The sequence below is a fragment of the Diabrotica undecimpunctata genome, chromosome 3 (assembly GCF_040954645.1).
Source record: "Diabrotica undecimpunctata isolate CICGRU chromosome 3, icDiaUnde3, whole genome shotgun sequence".
In the NCBI taxonomy this organism is placed as follows: domain Eukaryota; kingdom Metazoa; phylum Arthropoda; class Insecta; order Coleoptera; family Chrysomelidae; genus Diabrotica; species Diabrotica undecimpunctata.
This window is the reverse complement of record NC_092805.1, coordinates 45,418,085-45,440,961: the sequence shown is the minus strand read 5'-3', so window position 1 is coordinate 45,440,961 and position 22,877 is coordinate 45,418,085. Positions and strand designations below refer to the sequence as shown.

Sequence of the window (22,877 nt, the reverse complement as noted above, 5' to 3'; positions counted from 1 at the left end):
ATAAATAAATAGTCCTTTGTTTTGGTTTTGGACACCACTCAAATACAAATGACATTGTAATAAGCTTAAAATAAGGCTTTCTGCAATAACTTATTGGCAACTATAGTTCTCAGGAATCAAATCATTTACGCTACTCTACGCTTCTCAGAAAAAATATTGAGACGCAAAAACTTACCATCTTTTTGAGAAGTATCTCTATGTCTTTCTTCTGTGTATTTCAGTTTTCTCAAAACGTTGCAATACTCTGGTGATGTGATACACATTCAAGTGATACTGGTGAAGTATTGAGTAAGCAGTTTTCTTGATTGTCCGAATAAGGGAAATTTGTTATCCAAATATATATTAAGGTACCCACAAGCAGCTTTTAATAGGAAATTGAATTGCGATCAATTTTACTTGTATCCATTTCTATGGTAGATATATTTCAAACATCTTTAACAAAATAAGTTTAAAAATGGTGGTTCTAACAACGATTTTTCGTACTAAAATTTTCCATAACTTCCTCAAATGGAGTTCATTTCAATTATAGTTATGCACAAATTTCCGCAGACATTTGTACAAATAAGAACAGATTCCCTACAATCAAACCTAAACAGATGACGTCTGAGTTTTTTTGGAATTGTTACATAAAAGAATATTTGATTTTAAGTATATAAAGAAAATTTTGAAGATAAATATCAGATTTATAACAAAAGCAATAAGCAGTAAACAAACGTATGCAAATCCTTTAAAACACATAAATAAAAGACATAAAGTAAACTACAAAAATAAATAGGTACATAAAAGAAAATTACGGACGATTTCTTAAAATGATAACATAAAGTTGATTAATAAAGAGCAAAACGTTTTCCTCTAACATTTCTAAAGTAACAGAGTTTTGAATACGTCTTTTTAACCGGTTTTGGAATAGTGTTATAAAGTTTTACAAAAATGTTAAAGAGGTTCTAAACAGGATTTACAGCAGTTTTAAAGAAGCTTTGAAGACGTTTCTGTTTAAAGTAGATGTACCTACGTATCGTTAGTAATCTGTTAAACAGAAAACTTGGTTTGTTTGTATACAACAGTGTCCTGTTTATTTTTTCCCGTGTCTGTCTTTAGTTCTAGGACTATCCTATGAGGTTCAACTAGACCGAATCATGTCGTAATGTAAACGAGGAAAAAAGAGAAATGTATTTGATACCGCTCGCTATAAACCAAATTAAAAAAATATATTTCTGAGATAGAAACATTTTATTATAGAAGACGTTGCCTAGTTAATACACACTAAGTGGTACCTATTTTCTGTCAACCATAGTAGATGGCGCTAGTGTCCTACTTAAATAGGAAACTGTTAGAGAATCTTCCCTCTTTCTTTCCAAGTTTGCCTTTCACTTTATTACACTCTGATGAGCTCCAACTACACCAAAACATGTCATAGTGTAAACGAAAATATACTTTTTGAGGGACTTACCAGGAATTTCATCTTAATGATAAGACGAATCCGTAAGTCGAGAGCTATCTTAGTAGATCGCAGAGTTAAAACTACTCTATCACGTGACTAGTAAATCACCTACAGATAATTACAACACCGAAACGTTTATAATATCCATGTTTGTCCCTCTAAAGATCTTGACACTTTTGACAAGTAAGGATATGGCGTTAGAGGCGTTCAGGCATAACCCTACAGATTCGTACCATTATCTGCTCGAGTTAGTTCTTCAACCAAATGTATTAATCTGCGGTCTCGTGTTCTGAGAAAGATTACTATAATAACGACGAGTCATTAGTAGGTTAAATTTAATTATCTCAAGACCAGCTAAACACAGCTTACGTTCTCTGCCTATAGCTATACAATCTAACACTTGGCAAATTCTGCTTTGCAAGACGAAGAACCGACATTGAAGTATCAAAAGCGATGTCGGTAGCAAGGCATAGCCGCCACAAGTCAGTTATATCTGTAATAGTTTTCCGGAGACCTCTTGTTGAAAACTTCCATAGTAACAAAATTTTTAGGGATTCTTTCTTTTAAAATTATTTTTTACACGCACATCATTGACAATGAACCAAATTAATGAGTGTGATTTGTTTATTCTTCAAATACCTTTTTTAAGTCAGCTCATTTTGGAGATTGTACCACATTATAAAAATTTTGAACTTTTTTATTGAGACGAGAAGGCAACATATGAATGACATTAGCACCAGATATCAATATAAGAGGTAGTAACATATACGTTAATAAAAACGGATATACTAGGATGTGATAGAAAAATGTAAATTTATGTAAAGTGGTAATGTTATTGAATGTTATATTCATCGAGTAATATAAATCAGCACATTACATAAAGCAATTCGTCAATAGGTTTAGGAAAACTTGCACTCTTGCATTACTTAACAAAGAAATAAATCTAATCTTGTTGAAATTATGACATTATATAAATTGTAAATAATTGATATCATAATTGCCTACGTCTGTTAATAGCTTTACAATAAAAAATTAATTATTGTTGTAAAAACTGGCCTTGCAATAAGACTTACAAGAAATTATAGTGTTACCGACAATATTTAAAAAAAAATAAATAATTATGGCTTTAATTAGTTATTATAAAATGAAAAAAATAAGACAATAAAGAATATTAAACGATATTGAAAATTATTTAAGACAATTTTCTGCAAACATTATAAAGAAAGATTATGGGTAATGGGTAATTCTGAATTAGGACTTAACTTACAACTCTAATTTCGACTTTCAAACGAATAAATAAATTTATTGAAGTACGCGGACTAGAGACGTTTAACATTTTTTTTTTAATTTTTCATAAAAATGTTTCTTTTTGTGTACTTACTTTGCTATCCAAGGAGACAGTTTAGCATTTTACACCGACTGATATTCTTTACACTAAACTTTTTTCAGGGCTCGTGATATTTTTTGATATTATTCTCTCATATTAGTAGACTGATCAATTTGACCAAAATTTATTACCGTTGGCATTGTGTAGAAAGGCATGCAGAGTCAATAAAAATGTGGTCTGATTTGTATTTTGGTAAAACTTTTTTTTTAAGAGTTTATGTCGTAAATTTAATGTTAGTACCCGGTTATAGTAGATTGTATTTTTTTTATTCTGGAGACAAGTAGTTCAGAAGCCTTGTTGTAAATCTATACATAAAACTATCGCATTAGAATTACAACTTAGCTGCTACTTTATTAGATTTTAAAGATCAATATGCTATTTCTGCTTTTCGGTTATGTAGCTCGGATTCAGTTTGAATCTTCTTTCGTTCTTCCTCGTTCTCTGCAGCACTCAGTTTTATAAAAATTTTATCGCGTACCAAAACGCAAATTGAAATCTTTGAATATTTTTCTGTAAGTACGGAATTTTACTTTAATTTCTGAATACAATATTTTAAACAGCTCAAACATTTTGTTAATGTTTAGGTTAGGATTAGGGCACCGTTTTTTGTTGGAGTTTTAAAAATAGTGGCTTTCTTGAGATGGAGAAGACGAAATATGTTGCCTAATTAGGACTTTAACAGACTCTTTGGTTTTTGTTGGGCGATTTACGTGTTTTCCACAACATTCAAGTAACTTTTGATTTTACTTGATTTTTTAAGTAAAATTTGAACGCATTTTGTTATAGAATAAGTTTCATAAAACATTTTTTATCATACTAGTTGTCTTTTTTAGCAATCAACAAAAACATTTTACAGTACACTGACGTTTTGATGTGGCTTCATCTACCCTTCTCCTTTTTGGCTCGTTTACTGCCATACATAACCCCAAATATACGTACCTACAGAAGAAGAAGCCAAGGAGTCCATGACAGAAAATTCAAGATCTGAGAGCAAGAAAATCAACATCAGGCAGTGCCACAGCGGGACGTCAAGAAGAAGGAAGGCTAAGATATCTTAAGTTAATAGTGTGAAAGTGTGAAATGTAAATATTATTAGGCAATAAATATTTTTATTTATTATTTTCTAATTCACATAACCTTAAATATTGTCACTATTTATTGTATGTTTTCTTATAGAAATCATTAAATAAGTTGTGTCACATTTCAAGGATAATTAGGGTACATACTTTGAACGAACATACACAAGATCAAGCCTAAAAAGTGCAAAGTTTTTTAAGCGCTTACGCTTTTCTTTCACCCAGTTTTCAAAATTTATTTGTCGTTTTTTACCTTTATTTAGATGATTTAGGATATCTAGATGTTGTAGACGATAAATCTTCACACTCTGCCATGTTTAATGCACAAGTAACGTTGTTTTTCCTCTCGCGCCGTGTTTTGAAGTTTTGTAAGCAGGGCATTGAATTGAAATTAATTCTAATAGATGGTGTCACTAGTTTGCTTAACGCATAAAAATCGTTTTTTCACTAAAACATCAATTTATCAAAATTTGTCGATTACAACGTTTTCCCGGGCAGGGTTTCATATACAGCAGGAAAAATGACAGAAGAATTGTCGAGACACTAAAAAATTGTTTAGAAAGAATTTCGAAATTCACGGATAAACGAAATTTAAAAATTAACGGGAAGTAGATAAAAGAAATATGGGAAGAAACGTTATTCAATCGGAAGAAACCCTCAAGTACCTAGAAGTCAATCTCGACAAAAATTCAAACTTCACGAAGGGCTCGCCAAAAAATAAAGAAAAAAGCGAATTTAGCAAAGACTAATTCAACCTTATATTTTTAAATCCAACCCCCTAACAAACGCCAAAAAGATAATTATACTAGGCCAAGTTATATTATTGATCTTAATTATATTCCATAGATCGCTTAAAACTGTGGAGTGCAATGATGGAGTTAGGCGTACCAAAGAAGCTGACCATGATTGCGCGAATGTGTGTCAACAATTCTTTTGCACAAATTAGAATAGGAGGCAAAACTTCAAAGGCTTTCGGCATAAGCACCGGACTCAGACAGGGAGACCCCCATTACTATTTAACCTAGCATTGGAATATGCAATGCGAAAAATCTATACCAGAGTCAAACCAGACATAACTGCCAGAGGAGCAAAGATTATTCTCGCATTTGCAGATGATGTAGATGCAGTAGCACAGACAATACTGGAAGTTAAGGATATAGTATCGAACTTTGAAGAAGCAACACTAAGCGTAGGCCTGAAAATAAACGAAGAAAAACTAAATACATGGTCGTATCAAAAAAGGAACGACAGCGAATAAGACAAAACATTACCATAAACGATCATAATTTTGAGGTGGTCAAAGAATTCAAATACCTAGGAGCAACAATTACCAGTGAAAACACAGGAGAACGGGAGGTTGAAATACGAATACTGGCGGGGAATAAATCATTCTTTGCCATTCAACATCTAATGAGGCCAAAGCTTCTCTCAAGGCGTGCCAAAATCCAAATGTACAAAACCATAATACGACCAGCAGTGACATATGGCAGTGAAACATGGACATTGAGAAAGAAAGAAATCAATAAGCTATTAGTATGGGAACGCGAAATCCTGCGAATTATATATGGTCCTTGCAGGGACAGCGTGACAAATGAATGGAGGAGCAGATACAACAATGAAATAGAGACTCTCTTCGGGAAAGGAAACATCGTAAGATACATAAAAGCCAATAGATTAAGATGGCAGGCCACGTGGTACGGAGTGATGACGACAGACTGATTAGCAATGTGTTTTGGGAAAGACCAGATGGTAGAAGACATCAACAGGAAGGCCTAGAAAAAGGTGGAAAGACGCAGTCAGGGAAGACCTAGAGAAGATGGAAGTAAGGCCATGGGAAATAATAGCACAGGATCGGAATCAATGGAAGGCAATAGTAAACGCGGTAAAAACTCACGAAGAGTTGTAAAAGCCAATGATGATGATGATAAAGTTATATTATTATGTACTCCCAGTTTGGAATTTTACAGCAGAAACTAACTAAAAGAACTTGAAAAGAACAGAAACGGAGTGTTATAGATTCATCGACGGATCGGTATGGTATGATAAAATTGCAAATGCAATTATTCAAGGCTTCATTATACACGACTAAGATAGGTGGCTTAGAATTGGACAAGATACTTCTTCAGCCAAGCCACAAAAAGACTCTTAAAGACCAGATAAATTCTCAATAAAAAATCGAATTCAGTGGATATTTAGAAAAAAAAACAGATTGATTGACCATCTTATCAGAATCTATCCAGCTGGTTGTCGAAAATAGCTAATTAGGGAAGTAGGTACAGAAATAGTAGTGGTAGACAATAGTAAACAGTGGTAGAAAAAGATGTCCAGGACTCCAAAAAAATTTGGTAATAATATTTTTAGTTTATTGATATACAAAATATTGATGTTTTAGAATTAGACTCGTAGTAACTATCTTTAAAAATCTTTAAAGACATTTGATTCTGGTTATTATATTTTTACAAATTGCCCGTGGTAACAAATTTAAAAATGTTTTTCTCATAAGTGACGACAAATCTAATGAAATTGGAGTTCCAGTAACTAGAAACTTCTTGTAGTGAACGGTAACTGTAGGCGTAGAAACCCTTCGATCTATTTCCCATAATTATCTATCATTAAAACATTCAATTAATACAAATATTATATATAAAAATAAAGAAAACAGTACAACAATCTCTTAGAGCTTTTTAAAATGCTTAGTAATAATTATTAGTAACCCAAGGACTGATCCATTATTTTCACCAGACATCAAAGTCCAACAATGCCAATCTAATTGTATCTGCAATAATGAGGTGACATAAATTGCTTGATCGTGGTTAATAGTAACATTATTACAGCTGATTTACGTGCAATTTTCTCCAGTCAGTAACAAAATAAATCAATAACTATTGTTTAGTCATTTATCAAATGCATTGTATCATGGTTTTTTTTTCTGTAAATGCATGGCTATATATTTACCTTAACAACTTTAGACGAAGCATATAGACCGTCGGATTTCAATACGAAGTTTAACCACGATTTTATTCCTTATGCCTTTTTGTGTACTGAAAATGTCACATGAGATAAGCAAAATGAAAATTAGAGTTAAGTCACCTCGTTCGTTTGTTTCTAAAAATCAAATTTTCCTTAGTTTCCGCAAATTTTCAAGGGTAAAATTTTTTGTTTCCACGACCTGCCGATAAGCCTCTTTTGCAAGTTCCTTATATATATATATATATATATATATATATATATATATATATATATATATATATATATATATATATATATATATATAATCGAACACCTCTCTACCCTAAGGTGTGAGGTAAATACAAATACAGGTTACAGATATACATTACATCTCAAATCCAATGAAAATACAGAATTTTTTTTATTCTATTCTGTGCACGAATTTTGTCCATTCTTTCTTGTTTTTTGCCTTATTTTGAGCTTCTGACCATTCCATTCCCCTACTTTTAAAAATTTAAAAATCTGTTCTACTTCTTCATCCCAGGTTTTCCGTGGTCTGCCTCTGGTTTTAAACTTTTTCACTTTAGCCTTCCAGACTTGCTTAACGGGTCGGTTGTGGCTCATTCGGCATATATGACCAAACCATTTTATTTGTTGTGTTTCAATAGCATGTAGTACAGATTCTGTGCCCAGGTCTTCTCTAACAACTTCGTTTCATATTTTGTCTCGTCGTGTTATTCCTTTGACTCGTCTTAGATATTTCATATCAATGGCATGTATTTTGCTTTTAATTGTTTTGTTAAAACCCAGCTCTCACTTCCATATATCAAGATTGGTCGGAATACTGTCTTATAGACTGCCATTTTGGTTCTTCTTCTCATTTCCGGTTTACCTATGAATGCTCTACTAAGATTATGGTACACTTTTGAAGCACTACTTATTCTTTCTGTTATTTCATTCTGCATGGTACCTTCTCTGTCTATTGTAACCCCTAGGTATTTGAATGCATCTACTTGTTCTATGAGTTGTTGGTTAATTTCTATGTTAACATTTCGGTTAGTTTTCGCTATTAGCATCGCCTTGATTTTCTAAACATTAATTTTCATGTTTCTAATTGCCAGCTCATTTATTCCAGCTATCTATATTTTTCTGCAGGTTCTTTTCGTTGAAAGCGCATAACATGAGATCATCTGTGAATGGACACTCAGCTATACCAACCGGTCGTAGTTTACTATATCCGATATGTACTTTGTGTATACTTGCTTTTGTTTCCTTAATTATGTCGTCAATAATCAATATGAAAAGTGTGAGACTCATAACACCTCCTTGTCTTAGACCCTCGTTTATTGCAATCATCTCTGATTCCAAGTTATCCTTATGTACATAACTCTTGTTATTTTGATACAGACTTATGATAGCACCTGTTAGTTGATGGTCAATATTTATATTTTGCAGACTTTTCCAAACTGCTTCCTGGGACACTCTGTCAAATGCTTTCTCAATATCTAGAAAAGCCATATATATTTCTGTGTTCTTTATTCTAGCTTTCTCAATTATTTATTTCAACGTAAATATATGGTCTTGCGTACTGTGTCCCTTCCTAAACCCACTTTGTACTTCATCCAGATGTGGTTCAACGATGTGTCTTAATTTCTTTTCTAGGATGCTTCCATATATTTTGGAGACGATAATGAGTAGATAATTTCCTCTATAATTTTCACGAGAACTTGGGTCTCCTTTCTTAAAGATTGGTGATATTATGCCAATTCTCCAATCTTCGGGGAATGTACATCGGTTCCAAGCCATGTTCACAATTTTGGTTAAAAATTCAACTCCTTTCGGTTCCATTGTCTTTAACATTTTAGCAGTGATTTTGTCATGACCAACCGATTTACCTCTCTTTGTATTATTAATTGCTTCTTTGACTTCTTCTATTTGGATATAATTTTCTTCATGTCTCCATCTTTCCATAATCTCATTTGGTCTGATAATCAGCGTGCCATCTTTACGTTTCATCTATTTCACGTTGTTTCTTTACCCCGGCTATCTGCCTCCATCTTCATTCCAAACTCATCCCAGGCTTCCTTCTTCTTCTTCAGCACCATTTCTTTTACCACTTTTCTTTGTCGTTTATATTCTTCGTAACTATTTTCTGTTTTCTTTTTTAAGTATATTTTCCATTTCTGTTTTTTATATTTTATTTGGGCTTTTAATTCATCGTCCCACCATCGTGTTTGCTTCTTATTTCTGTTTAAATGGTTTATTCCACACGTTTCTTTTGCTGTCGTTACGATGGTTTCTTTAAATTGTTTCCAAGTTTCCTGTAAGTTGTCAGTACTATGTGCATTAGATAATTTGGCTAGTTTTTCTTCTATTTTACTTTTGAACATGGCTGCGACTTTTTGGTCATTTAGTTTATAGTTTTGGATATTCTCGTTCACTTTATTATTTTTCGTTCTTTGTTTAGTGGTTTTAGGTGTTTTTTGGGGTAATCTTATCTTTGCCACTACCAGATAGTGGTCACTATAGATTTCCGGGCCTCTTTTAAATCTGACTCTTGTTTGAATATAAAAGTTTAATATCTGTGTTTTTATTCGCCTCATATTTGTTGCCTAAACAAAATCAAAATTTCATGCTATAAATTTTGATGATTGGTCTCTAACAATGGAAATTTTACTAGAACTGGTCAATGTAAGTGATAAATTTTATTGATTTCAAGAGAATCAACAAGATTTTAACAAGATTATTTTTTAAAAGAATCGTAAAAAAATTGCAAAAATTGCGCAAGGTTTATTTATTGAACAGATTTATAGAAAATGACTTTATTTGCTGCAAAATACAAAAATTGTATACATCATCTGCACTCTTCGCTTTTAAAACGAATTTTGATTTTTGTCGATAGGACACTCTGATCAAATGATATCGAATTTTTACCGTTAAGTTTCAATATTATTTAACATTAATTTCGCGCGCGTAACTGACATTCAAAATCGTCGGTAGATTCAAGCGTTGTTTCTGAGAGATCGGTTTATTCTATATAAAAAGTGATAATAAACATTTTGGTTCAAAATTATCTCAGCTACATTTTTTTTTGAAAAATATTTTTCTTCGGCGTAAAGATTTTTTTAAATCGACTTTTTTCGTTTTTATCACCATGCGAGGAGCGGTTTTAGGGGGAAGATTGGGGGTAAAATTGGTAAACTTTTTTGCATCTTTTTTGTGGTTCAAAAATTGATATTTTTGGCAGAATTGTATAATTTTTAGGGGTCAAATCTCTGACGACTGGACTAATATTTTAAATTAAATATCCATATTGATATCACCTGTATTCTTTGTTCAATATAGGTATATTGGGCAATGACCCGGTTAGGTGAATAAAAGATACGACAACGCTTCTACGCTTTTTTGTGTTTTGAATATTAATTCATGGGAGTTTCAATGTGCATTCTAAAAAAATTGTTGGAAGTAGTTACATTTCTTTTAGCTGTAGAAGTACTTTGGCAAAAATTGGATATAGTAGGTCCATGCCGGTTTTGGTGTTAATGATTTTATCGTCATTTTGCTATTAATTAAAATGGATTTAAATAATTTTTAATTAAAATTCGTTCACCTATTTAAGGGATATGTATATATATATATATATATATATATATATATATATATATATATATATATATATATATATATATATATATATATATATACATATATAATTCATCTAATTTACTTACCGTTGAACGTCATCCGCGTCATAGCCCGTAAGGTCATATGATACCAACACGAAATATTTAGGCGGTAGGTGTGTTCTTTTTTAGAATCACTTTGCCGAGTACAAATTTTCTAGTGGCATTACAGCCACTAGACATATTTTATTATATACGCGTAGAAATAATACTTAAAGATTTCTATTAATGTTATCTTAAAGAAATACACAATAATATGTTTCATTTAATTTGTATAAATGCATTATAAAGCGTTTTTATAAAGAACATTTGTTCGGAACACACTGTAACTGTAATCGAACGAAGGTGATATTTTGACATAAACACTTATTTGACAGCTGCGGTGTTGACACTTTTGTTTTTGTTATTTATTGTTAATTAAACTATGTTGTTTTTCAAACAAGTGGCTCAAATTGTTTTTAACAAGATTATTTTTTAACTCTTGTTTTGTTTCTATTTATTTACACTAAATATTAATTTTGTTTTGTTGTATAATCCACTTTTGCAATAATTATGTGACTATTTGATTTAAAATGAATTCAAGATTTTTTAATACTTTGGCAACTATGTCAACTTCGATCTCTGTCAATGATAATGACATGCAACGGTAAGTAAATTAGATGGACTGTATATGATAAGGTGAAAAATATTAAAATATCTCGCAACAAGTCAATCGTACATACGTATTTTGGCTATTTGGTCATCATCAGTACGGTGCAGCTAAGTTGGAATAGGAAAACATGAACCTGGGATAAAGATTACTACAGGAGCAATTCTACTCATTTGTATCAATATTGTTGGAAGTCCTTGAGGTTTCCAGAGAAACAACTAACAATATCCAAGGAGGAAGCTACATCTACCTCAGATAAAAGAAATGTCAGACATATAAAACGTTTAAGACAAGTATGTTTATTTGCCTTTCATTTTACATACCATTTTTTTCTAACTTTTTGTGAGACATGCCTTTATTTTTTACCTTTTTTACTATTCATTTGTATAAACCTTTCTTGTTTTAAACATTTTATTCATCTAGCATTCCTTTTTTTGTCAGATAGCTGTAGCTTTCTCTGTGAATACTGTAAGTTGTTGCTCTGGAAACCTCAGGGTCTTTTAATACTATTGCCACAAATTAGTCGCGTTGCTCCTGCAGTGATTCTTTTTCCAAGTTATTGTTCTCCTATCCCAACTTGGTTGCACCGTACTGATGACAATCACATAGTTAGAAATACTTATTTAGGGTTGCCTTCCACATCATGTACCATATTTTTTTGCTTGTTGCGAAATACGCCAATATTACGAGATATTTCAACAGACTTATAAAACAAGAGTTCTCCGTATTTCACAAACCTACCCATACTGACAGGACTATGCAGAACTCATCATCCCATCCTACACAACATAAAGTGGCAACCTACCATAGCATGTTGCATAGATTAATAGAAATTCCCGTGTCAAAAAATACCTTCGAGATAGAAGAGAATTGAATATGGTTATGCAAATATCAGTAAACAATGGGTACAACGAACAAACGATAAAAAAAAATTAAATCCAAAACTACATCAGAAAGCCCTGAAATCAGTATGTGCACCACCAGAGAAAAAACCAAGTAATTTCTGGTTGATTACATATACAGGTAAGATGTCAACAAAAATAGCCGAACACATACAAAAGGAAGGAATAACATCAGCCTTCAGAACAAACAACAACAAAGGCAAATATATTAAGAACAGCAAGAGCCAAAAGAAAAAGCACTCACACAGTGGTGTATACAAACTTAAATGTGGCGACTGCCCAAAAACTTACATCGGTCAAACTGGTAGAAATTTTAACAAACGAATAGCAAAACATAAAAGGGCTTTAAATAATAGAAAAACAGATTCTACATACGCACTCCACCTTCTGGACTAATCATTCTTTTCATGACCAATTTTAAATTCTTCACATTCAAAATAAAAGTCCTTAAGCTATCTTTATTAAAATCTATGGAAATTATCAAATTCAAAAATACAGACATAACATTCTGAATGACTAACTTGAGACAAACAGTTCTCTCCTCCTTAATTTATTTAGTTGAAGACTATAAAGTCTAAACAAATACCAAAAATAGATAACTTGAGAAAGGCAGTCTGCCGAAACAGCTGTGCTAATAATAAATTAAAATAAAATTTGTGATAGTTTTGAAAACAAAAGTTTTCAGTGTTTTATTATTAGATAAAATGAATTTCCCTCAAATAACGATCGAGTCGATCAATATTATTTTAACTTTGTACAGCTTTAATCAAGATTTGCTTCTTTTCTCTTAATATTAAGGTCATTTCTTTTTAATAAATATGATTAGTTATTATCCTGTTTTATTGGTCTCTGCCAAACTCATTTTTCAGATTTGCATTTAAGATAAGTGAGCTAGACGATGCCTTAAACAATTAGCCCCCAACGTTACTTGGATATTTTTAACACGTTACATAGACAATTATACAAACTAATAATACTTATATGGAATGAAGAGAAAATACCAACAAAATGGCAAATGGCAAAAAAGTGAAATATTTCTTATCCATAAAAAGAAAGATAGAACCAAGAGCTCCATCAGCTAAATAAACAGTGGCATAAAATAAGGAGACGCATTGGCACCTCTTCTCTTTAATGTAATCCTGGAAAAGGTAGTCAGAACAGCACAAATTAAAACAAAACTATTACCAGTAAATGGTCCAAAACTTTTATTGGTATACACGGACTACATAACTTTGAAAGAGTGGAGTGATTTAAATATCTCGGAGCCACAACCACCGCAGATAACGATAGAACAAAAGATATAATTCAGGCAGCAAACAGATGTATGTATAACCTCCACAACACCAATAAATCCAATAGCCTAACACGAACTTTAAAAATTAGGATATATATAACAGTGAGTGGACCAGTGTTTATGTATAGGTGTAAGACGTGGATGCTAGCAAAAGCAATAAAAAGAAAAGATGTTTTGAGAGAAAACTCCTCAGAAGGATCTTCGGATATTATCATGGCCCGAATACTAACCAATACCGAATAAGAACACATGCCGAGGTCAAAGAGATATATAACGCTAGCGATTTCGTCTAAGAAATTAAATCCCAACGTATAAGATGTGTGAACGACATGTTTACAGGCTCCCTAATACACGCCTTGCCAAGTTAATCTGGGAGGAGGCCCCGACAGGGAGAAGCTCCTTGCGACGCTCACTAATGCACTAGTCACCAGCCACGACCTTTACCGGAACGTAGTGAGAAGAGAAGAAGAATATATCAGAGCGTGAGCTTCCTTAATAGAGGTGCAGCGATGGTCTGAGCACGAAGGGGTAGTTTTATTAGAAAATTGAGAAATGTCCATTTCATGTAAATTGTACAAACTCTAAATGGTTGAGAATTAGGATTAAGAAATGGTTTGCTAATCATACTGAATATGTTATGGCAAACCTTTGAAAAGACACCAGAAACAAATAATTACTATTATAATGTAATTATAATAATTATTAATACAATTAATTAAGTATATGATTATTTATTTACTCTTTTGTCAAAATATTTTTGTTGCAAAATTTCACTAATCTCCATTTTTTGTTCCTGTTTTCTGGTTATCTTGAAAAATACGCTTAATATTATTAAAGCACATTAAAACTTAAAAATACAGATTTATCTTATATTCGTGACTTGCGTTTCACTGTACATGGATCGATTCGTAATACGGGTAATAAAAATTATCAATTTAGATATACCTTCCTGTTTTACAAATTGAAATTATAACATTAATAATAATACATTGTTTAAATAATGAATACATACAAACAAATTAGATACTTACGTTATTAGCATTGTGTTTTTGTATAAGGATTATCAAGTGTCGTCGTTACTTCACGTAAAGTTCCCACAACTTTCACTTTTTACTTACTATCACATATCATAGTTACTTGTAACGATTAATTTTTACTGAAAGAAAAAAGTTAAATATATATATTCTATTAGATTGGCTAAAAAATGCAGTATTTTCATATGGTTTTAAATATTGATTTGATACTGTAGGCTGTGTTAAAACTGTTTTATTTAAAGATAATGTGGTCTCTATTATACGCAAATACAAAATATCTTTACAGTAATAAATGCGAAAATTATTATCGCTAATAAACGGCAGTGCATTAAATGTTAATCACTTCATTTATCATATACGCAAGATAGAATTTATCATCGATCTCATATTATGCTTCTTGAATCAGTATTACATTAAAAAAAGTTGAAAATTTAATTTTTGTGTCGTACGTGTGTCCATGCAAGGACTACGTAGTCAATACTACAGCAGAACCAAAACGCCTAATGATGGATTAGGATTCAGAATTGATAGATAGGTGGAGAAAAATTACTAGAAAAAAATTTAAGAAAACTCTCCTGACATCGAAAAAAAAAAACGAAACAAAAGCGTACTTTGCAAAATTTGTAATAAATGGAAATAATCATGTATAATCTAATTTGCATATCCCTGATTATCTGACTTTTTCAAAACACAATTAAAAAAAAATAAAATAGTTTAAAACACGTTTAAACCCTTTTGGTTATTTTTTAACATATATAGGAGAGTTATTTGTCATTAAAGTAATAAAATTGGAAAGGAATAGGCAACAGTCAAATAGTCGAGCATTTTACAAATCAGTGTCAAACGAAAAGAAAGGCTTCAGACCTAGATGCGTGTCTGTACTCAGAAAAAATGATGAATTAATATTAAATGAAAAAGTACTGCTCCAAACATGGCAAGAATATTCCAAGACTTTACTAAACATACATCAAGAGGAAGAACATGGAGAAAATATATATTTTGGGGTGGACCTACCGGTAGAGTACCCCAAAATAGATGAAATATTGCAAGCAATTAACAAATTGAAGAACGGAAAAGCTCCAGGCTCTGACAATATACTTGCTGAATTCCTTAAGTACGTAGGAGAAACTCTACATAGACAAATACACAAACTAATAACACTTATATGAAACGAAGAGAAAATACCAACAAAATGGCACGAAAGTGTAATAATCCCCATCCAAAAAAAGGGAGACAAAACCAAGTGCTCTAATTATAGAGGCATCTCCCTACTTAATACGGCATATAAAATCTTATCAAACATCCTATTAAGTAGGCTGACACTGTTTGTAGAAAATTTCATCGGGGAATACCAAGCCGGTTTCAGAAAACATAGATCGACCATAGATCAGATCTTTACTCTAAGACAGCTGCTTGAAAAAGTATAGGAATTCAATAGAACTATCCATAATCTCTTCATAGATTTCCGGCAAGCGTACGACAGCATTAAAAGGGATCAGATGTGGAATACAATGGCAGAACTGTCAGTTCCAAAAAAACTTATCCAGCTTGTTAAGTTATGTGTAAATAGCTATAGATCCAGAGTACGGATAGGTAACAAACTCTCAGAATCTTTCGAAATAAGCAATGGCCTGAAACAAGAAGATGCGCTGTCACCTCTCCTCTTTAATATCATCCTGGAGAAAGTAGTAAGAGCAGCACACCTTAAAACAGAACTAGTGACAGTAAATGAACCAAAATTACTACTAGCATAAGCAGATGACATTGACATTGTGGGAAACACTGTCACCAATGTGAAGGAGACTTTTAATAAATTGGAGGTAGAGGCAAAGAAAACTGGTTTAAGGGTAAACGAAGAGAAAACCAAATACATGTGCATCAACAGACAAAAGGGACGAGATAGAATAGGGCAAAATGTGACAATAGACCCATATAACTTTGAAAGAGTGGAGAGTTTTAAATATCTCGGAGCAACAATCACTGCAGATAACGATATCGCGGAAGAGATTAAAGGAAGAATTCAGGCAGCAAACAGATGTATGTACAGCCTCCATAATACTATTAAATCTAAAAGCCTAACACGAACATCAAAGATTAGAATATATAAAACGGTGAGTAGACCGGTGCTCATGTATGGGTGTGAGACGTGGATCCTGACCAAAGAAACTGAAAGAAAACTTAGATGTTTTGAGAGGAAAATCCTCAGAAAAATCTTTGGGCCTTATCACGATATTAATAGCAACCAATACCGAATGAGAACAAATGCTGAGGTCAAGCAGATGTATAGAGCGAGCGATATAGTCCAAGAGATTAAATTCCAACGTCTTAGATGGGCTGGCCATGTCCATAGACTCCCTAATAACCGCCTTGCCAAATTAATATAGGAGGAAGCCCCCACAGGAAGAAGACCCTTAGGACGTCCACGAATGCGATGGAGAGATAATATATGGTCAGATCTAAGAACAATGAGACTGCCCACTGACCCAACTATTATGGACGACCGTTCAAGATGGCAGCAAGTTGTGCAGTCAGTCAAAACCCACCCCGGGTTGTAGTGCTACGAGAAAAAGAAGAAGAAGACAGTAATAAAATTGATAACCAAGGTCATCGAAAGAAACCATAATTGTCACATTTTTCAGTATGATGACTATGCTACTACCGAACCGTATATTTACGTGATTCTATGGTCTATTTTAATTATGATTTTTTTCGATGTCTTTATATAAAAGGTATTACCATAATTAACACTGTAAAAAATACAACAGCGCAAAAATCAAAGAAAATAGAATATACTTACACTCGAATGAGCCAGAAAAAAGCATAGCTTAAGACCATTTAGTTTGTAATTCGTTAATGATTAAAATAAAAGGTTTGACCGCTCTCAAAATAAAGAAAATTCCTACATTAGGAAAGACCCTACCTTGTAAAAGATTTAAAAAGCCTCATTAACAAAGCATGAACTGTATTAGGATTTCTTGAAGGTCTAAAACACTTGCACTTACTATTTTCGTTGGAAATAAACCACAATATAAGTTTAAAATAAGTTTATTTTTGACGTTTCAATTTCAACGTCGGAAATCGTTCTTCAAATACATTTTGAGAAGGTTATTTATTTATGTATAAAAGTTATATGTTTATTATTTAATAATTATTAATTAAATTTTCCAATATGTAAAATTGTGTTGGTTTTCCGGTGAACAAACTATCATGTTGACAAATATAAATTTGTCAACGCATTCAGTAAGTGTGTAAGCTGCTTTCCAAAGATACGTAACGAGCTGGTCATGTCTCTTAATTCGTTGCCAGTGTGCTGCGGGGCACTTTTGAAGAACGTGGCTCAAACTCTTGTTACGTTTACATTACTTTCGGCTCTTATATTCATGTGATGAATTTGATGAGATATGGCTTGTGGCTCAACCAATCGATGCCAAACTGCCTGCTGTTGATTCGGATTATTTCAAGATTTTTTTGCAGAGACGTGGCATGTATGGTAATGAGAGGGTAACTACTGTAGCTTCAGTCGCTTAGCTAACCAATTTTGCCACTCTCCGTCTCCATGATTGCCGAGACGTGCATGGCCATGGCCATAACACCCAGACCATCCTGTTTTGTGGGAGTATATATATAGGAATCGGTACACCTTCGGTTGACAAGAACAGAATCTTCCGGACGGCTATGCACATGGATATGACAACACTCTTCAGCGTTTTCATGGTGATGGTAGGACTCTGAAGCTGGTCAACATATCTCGGTAGTAGGTAGTAGGCAGTAGGTTAATATAAGTTCTTTTTCTATCGCTGTAGCCCTCCATCATTAAAACAATCATGCGCTCTTCATTAAAAACCATTTTTATTGTACAGCTTTTATAAACACATAAAACAACTGTTAGTTTTAGTTATTAATATGAATTAGTTTACAAAACTTTCTTAATTAAACGTTAAATGATAAGCCAAGTTTTACGAATTAATATCTAAATCATAGCATTATTTATTTACTGAATTACTGCAAAACTATTTGACACTGAAGAGTTTTATTTATTTAAGACGTTCGTAAATAGACAATAAAAAGTATTACATAAGATTGAACTCGTATTGAAGTGAGGATTTCAATAATAATATAATATGCTCAGTGTTGTATTTAAAAAACCAAAGTAACTAATGATATTAGAAAAATAGTAAATCTGGCAACATTGAAAACAACAAATTTGAAATCTCCATAGGCATATTCTAGCTTTTGTAGAATTCGAACCATCCATTTAAGATATAATTAGACGCTTCCAGATTTTTCGGTCCACTCTGTCCATAAATATTTTTCATTCCACAATAATAATTAAGAATTACTTTTTTTGTGTGAGTATAAAAAACTTTTAGTGACGTACTAATATGCCCAAAAGATATCTGCGAATAACAAAATATTTTTTTTTATTAAAAGACTGGTTATTCGTGACATTTCTTTACAACGTAAAATCGTAAAAAATCGCAGACAATCTCAAGATTAACGAACTTTGTAGTCTTTTATCAAGGAAAACTTCTTATCGTGTCGCCACTAACCATAATATTTTGTGAGAATTTAACATCAGCCCGGATTGCGAAATGGGCTGGTTATTAATGATTTTTATATTAAATGCAACAGTGATGTAAAATTAAACACGATATTTTTAAAATCACTTTCTACAATCTCTTGGTCAATCGATTATTTTTATGTTACTTAAAATTATTTAATTTTTGTCGCACAAATTATGGATGTATGAGTATAAATTTAATCCTAAATTTTTATTTTTTAATTACTGCTCTTGGCTATTATAAGACTGATTATGCTATTTACTTTTGCTAAGTAAATAGCATAATCATTAACAGTCATTAAATATCTACTCTCTCCCTTGCTTTCTCTCTCTCCAGTCTTAATACCCTGGAGGGAGTGAAATGGTAGCCGTGATATTGTGTATGATCCATCTCCATAGACTTCTGTCTCTACTAATTTCTATTACATCGTGATTTTGTCTTTCGTAACTTCCTGCAATTTGGTCAATCTGTCGTGTTGGAGATATTCCTCGTAGTCTTCGGTCCTCCACCTTCTCTTGAATGATGAATCTATCCATAGTTTCTATGTCTGACCACATAACATCTTCAAAATATTTTAATTGTTGCAGTTAGACTTTTCTGATGAGGCCTTTACTGATCCTTCTTTAAGGATAGATATATTCATTCTATGGTCCATGGAATTCGCAACATTCTTTTCCAGAAGAATATTTCAGTGTCGTTTATTTTTTTCTTTCTGATTCTGCATCCATATGCCAGGCCTGCAAATATTAAGAAGTTGACTAATTAGACAGTTGGAATTCAATTGTTCAACGTTCAAAGTTTAACCACGATTTTACCCCTTATGCCATTTTCTGTACTTACTAAAAATGTCATATGAGATAAGCAAACAAAGTTGAAACAGAGTGCGTATTTCTTAAAACCGAATTTTCATCATTTTTCCCAACTTTTACAAGATAAAAGTTTTCGGTTTCACTACCTGCTGTTATGTCTTTTTTGCAGGTTCTATCGTGAAAACTAACAAACTTAAGTGGCATGAAGGAAAAAATCTCGGATCTTCTTCTTTTTTTTTTCTTCCTCAGATTTTATCTTTTCAGGGCTCGTTGTTCTTTACTCTTCGGCGTCACTCATTTCAGTCCATCAGGTCTTTTTCAGCTAAACCTTTCTCTCCTAAGTCCTCTGCCACACAGTCCTTCTATCTCTCCGTTCGGCTCGCGGAGATAAGAATACGGCCGAGGTCAGAAAGCCCTGCCTGTCGTAAGAGGCGACTAATGGGTAGGAATCGAGAGGTGGAGAGCCGTCGCTTGACGTATCGGGTTTGTAGAAACGCAGACGGTCGCTTAGGCGACACTGTCACCGGTCTACATTCCTAGTCTCCGAGACGAGACTCTCGTGGGACCACTCTACTCTTATTCCAAGAGAACCTGGCAAGGTTGAACGAGCTGGGTCCGTACACACCTCTCTTGGCCTTGTGTCAAGCGTGGTGTGGGTGCCCCGGCACGTACCGATCAGGAGATTCAAGAGTGGTAGAGGAGAGATCCTCAGCGGCGACCTGTCTACGTGCGAGGTGGAAATTCCTCTGCCTGCTTCGCCTATCCGCCCGTGGGTGGGATAACGGATAGGTGAGGTAATCGCAACACAGGTACTACGGGGAAGGTGAAGCCCCACGAAACGTTTCTGGTATACGTAGCGTGGCACCTTTATTTTGGTGTCGGACTCGTAGGGGCAGTGGATTCGTTAACGGTCGTATAGCCGAAAGGCCAGGTAGACCAGAGTCCTGCCAGTTTTTTAATTGGAGGGCACAAACGCTTTGCAAAGTCTTTCTATCTTCTCCTCGGTTTTCCTCTGCCTCTTTTTCCATCAACTTTCAACAGCTCTATCCTTTCTACCACATAGTTTTCATCTCTACGTCTATGTTCAAACCATTGCAGTCTTTGTTCTTTAATTTTTTTTGAGACTGCAGTCATTTTTTTTTGAGAATATAGTCACCCCGGCTTTTTCCCCAATAAAGTCGTTTCTGATCCTGTCTCTTCTAGTCTTACCCAACATCCGAACATCCAAAATTATATAACGATTTTTGGCTTTTGGTCCAGTGGTACGAAATACATGTTGTATTTTAGATTTGGCTTATCGTCTAGTTATATTTATTTTTAAAGCAGTTGCTAGGAAATCTGTGACTTTTTTTACTACAAATTACATTCTTTCCCAACAAAATATGTCACTATCTCAAATTTCAAGAAATGTCGCCCAGTCTATTGATGTATTCTTCTTCTTTAAGTTCCATCTTCTATCGAAGGTTGGAAATCATCATGGCTATGCGGACTCTGTTGACTGCCTCTCTAAAAAGTTCTGCACTACTGCATTCAAACGATTCCCTTAAGTTCTTATGCCAGGATATTCTTCGTCTTCCCACATTTCGCCTTTCTCGGATTTTGCCTTGCATAATAAGTTGTAATAATGCGTATTTTTGCCCTCTCATCACATGTCCTAAGTACTCAAGTTTTCGTCTTTTGATAGTTATTGATGCATAACACTGTCCAATTATAAACTATACATAAAAACTGTAAGTGGAAAAAACTTATCTAAAACCTTTTGTTGATATATCAGGGCTGTGTTTTATATATCTACGAAATAAATCATAATCTCAACTGAATAAAAGTGTATATACAACTCTTAAATGTAATTAAACATATATTTTAAGTTTTCATCCTTATCTGGAACATGTGTCACATAAAACCAATATTAATATTTGCACTATATATTGAATATACTTGTTACAAGATATAAACCATGGCTGTGCAAAATTTATTAAAGATTGTGGAAGTGTTAATTGACTATGCTCTTGTATTTTTGTGACCTAGATATCGTATAAACTTAAATGACATATTAAGGTGATACTAAATTTAAAAATAATCTATATGACCAATGACAAGCAGTCGCTGTTCGGTTAGAAAATTAATAGTCTTTGCCGACTGTCGCAAACTTTGGTAACAATATTATGAAACTAACAACACGAATGGGATATTTGGTATGAAAGTGCTTTAGAACCACAATCCCAGACTGTTTTCTTACTTTTTAGCCAGAAGAACCAAAAACTTAAAATGGCTTAGATGTTTTCCCTGATCACAACTTACTAGTAGCTAAACAAATAGATACAAGACCAATAATAGACGTGACATTACTAAAAGAAAATAAAATTAAAAAGAACGTTACATTTGGAAGTGCCAAAGGAAGTGAACACTTCTTATAGCGTGTTATTACTATATCTACGTTAATGATACGTTACGTTATATCCACGTATTACTAAATTGTTAACATTTTTATAATAACACTACATATTATTATTATGTTCTAAATAGTATCATCAATAATGGGAGGGTATATTAATTAATTTTCATTAAAAACTTTCCATTTCTAAATACTAATCTATAAACGACAATAAAATTTCTAAAACAAGCTTTATAAGTTTATAATATTTATAATGTTTATTTTAATTAATTTTATTTATCGTTATTTCATTTAATTTAATTTTTTTTTTATTTTATTAAATTTCATTTAGTTTTATTTTAAATTTTATTTAATTTTTATAATTTTTATAATTTAAAATTTTTATATATATTTTTTTTTATTTTAATTTTTTAAATTATTTATATTTTTTTATTTGTTAAAATTTTTTATAAATTATTATAATTTTTCATAATTTTTTACTTTTAACTTTTTAATTTTTTTTAAATTTTTTATAATTTTTTATAATTTTTTAAAATTTTTTATAATTTTTTATAATTTTTTATAATTTTTTATAATTTTTTATAATTGTTTATAATTTTTTAAAATTTTGTTAATAATTTTTTAATAATATTTATATTTTTTTATAATTTTATTTATTTTGTTTCTTTTATCTAATTTAATTTCATTTTATTTAAT

The 22,877-nt window shown here is 32.4% G+C and overlaps 1 protein-coding gene across 9 annotated transcripts in view; it reads right to left on the bottom strand.

The window, feature by feature from the left end:
- snu (ABC-type transporter snustorr) overlaps window positions 1-22,877 on the bottom strand; it is a 415,588-nt gene that overhangs the window by 123,404 nt on the left and 269,307 nt on the right. For 4 of the 9 annotated variants that reach the window (XM_072525838.1, XM_072525840.1, XM_072525841.1 and 1 more), the window contains exon 2: window positions 14,413-14,537. The exons of the other annotated variants lie outside the window; for them this stretch is intronic. In XM_072525838.1, the coding sequence (XP_072381939.1) occupies window positions 14,413-14,423 (11 nt within the window). In that variant the 5' untranslated portion in view covers window positions 14,424-14,537. The remainder of the gene's footprint in view (window positions 1-14,412; window positions 14,538-22,877) is intronic. 9 annotated transcript variants of the gene reach the window in all.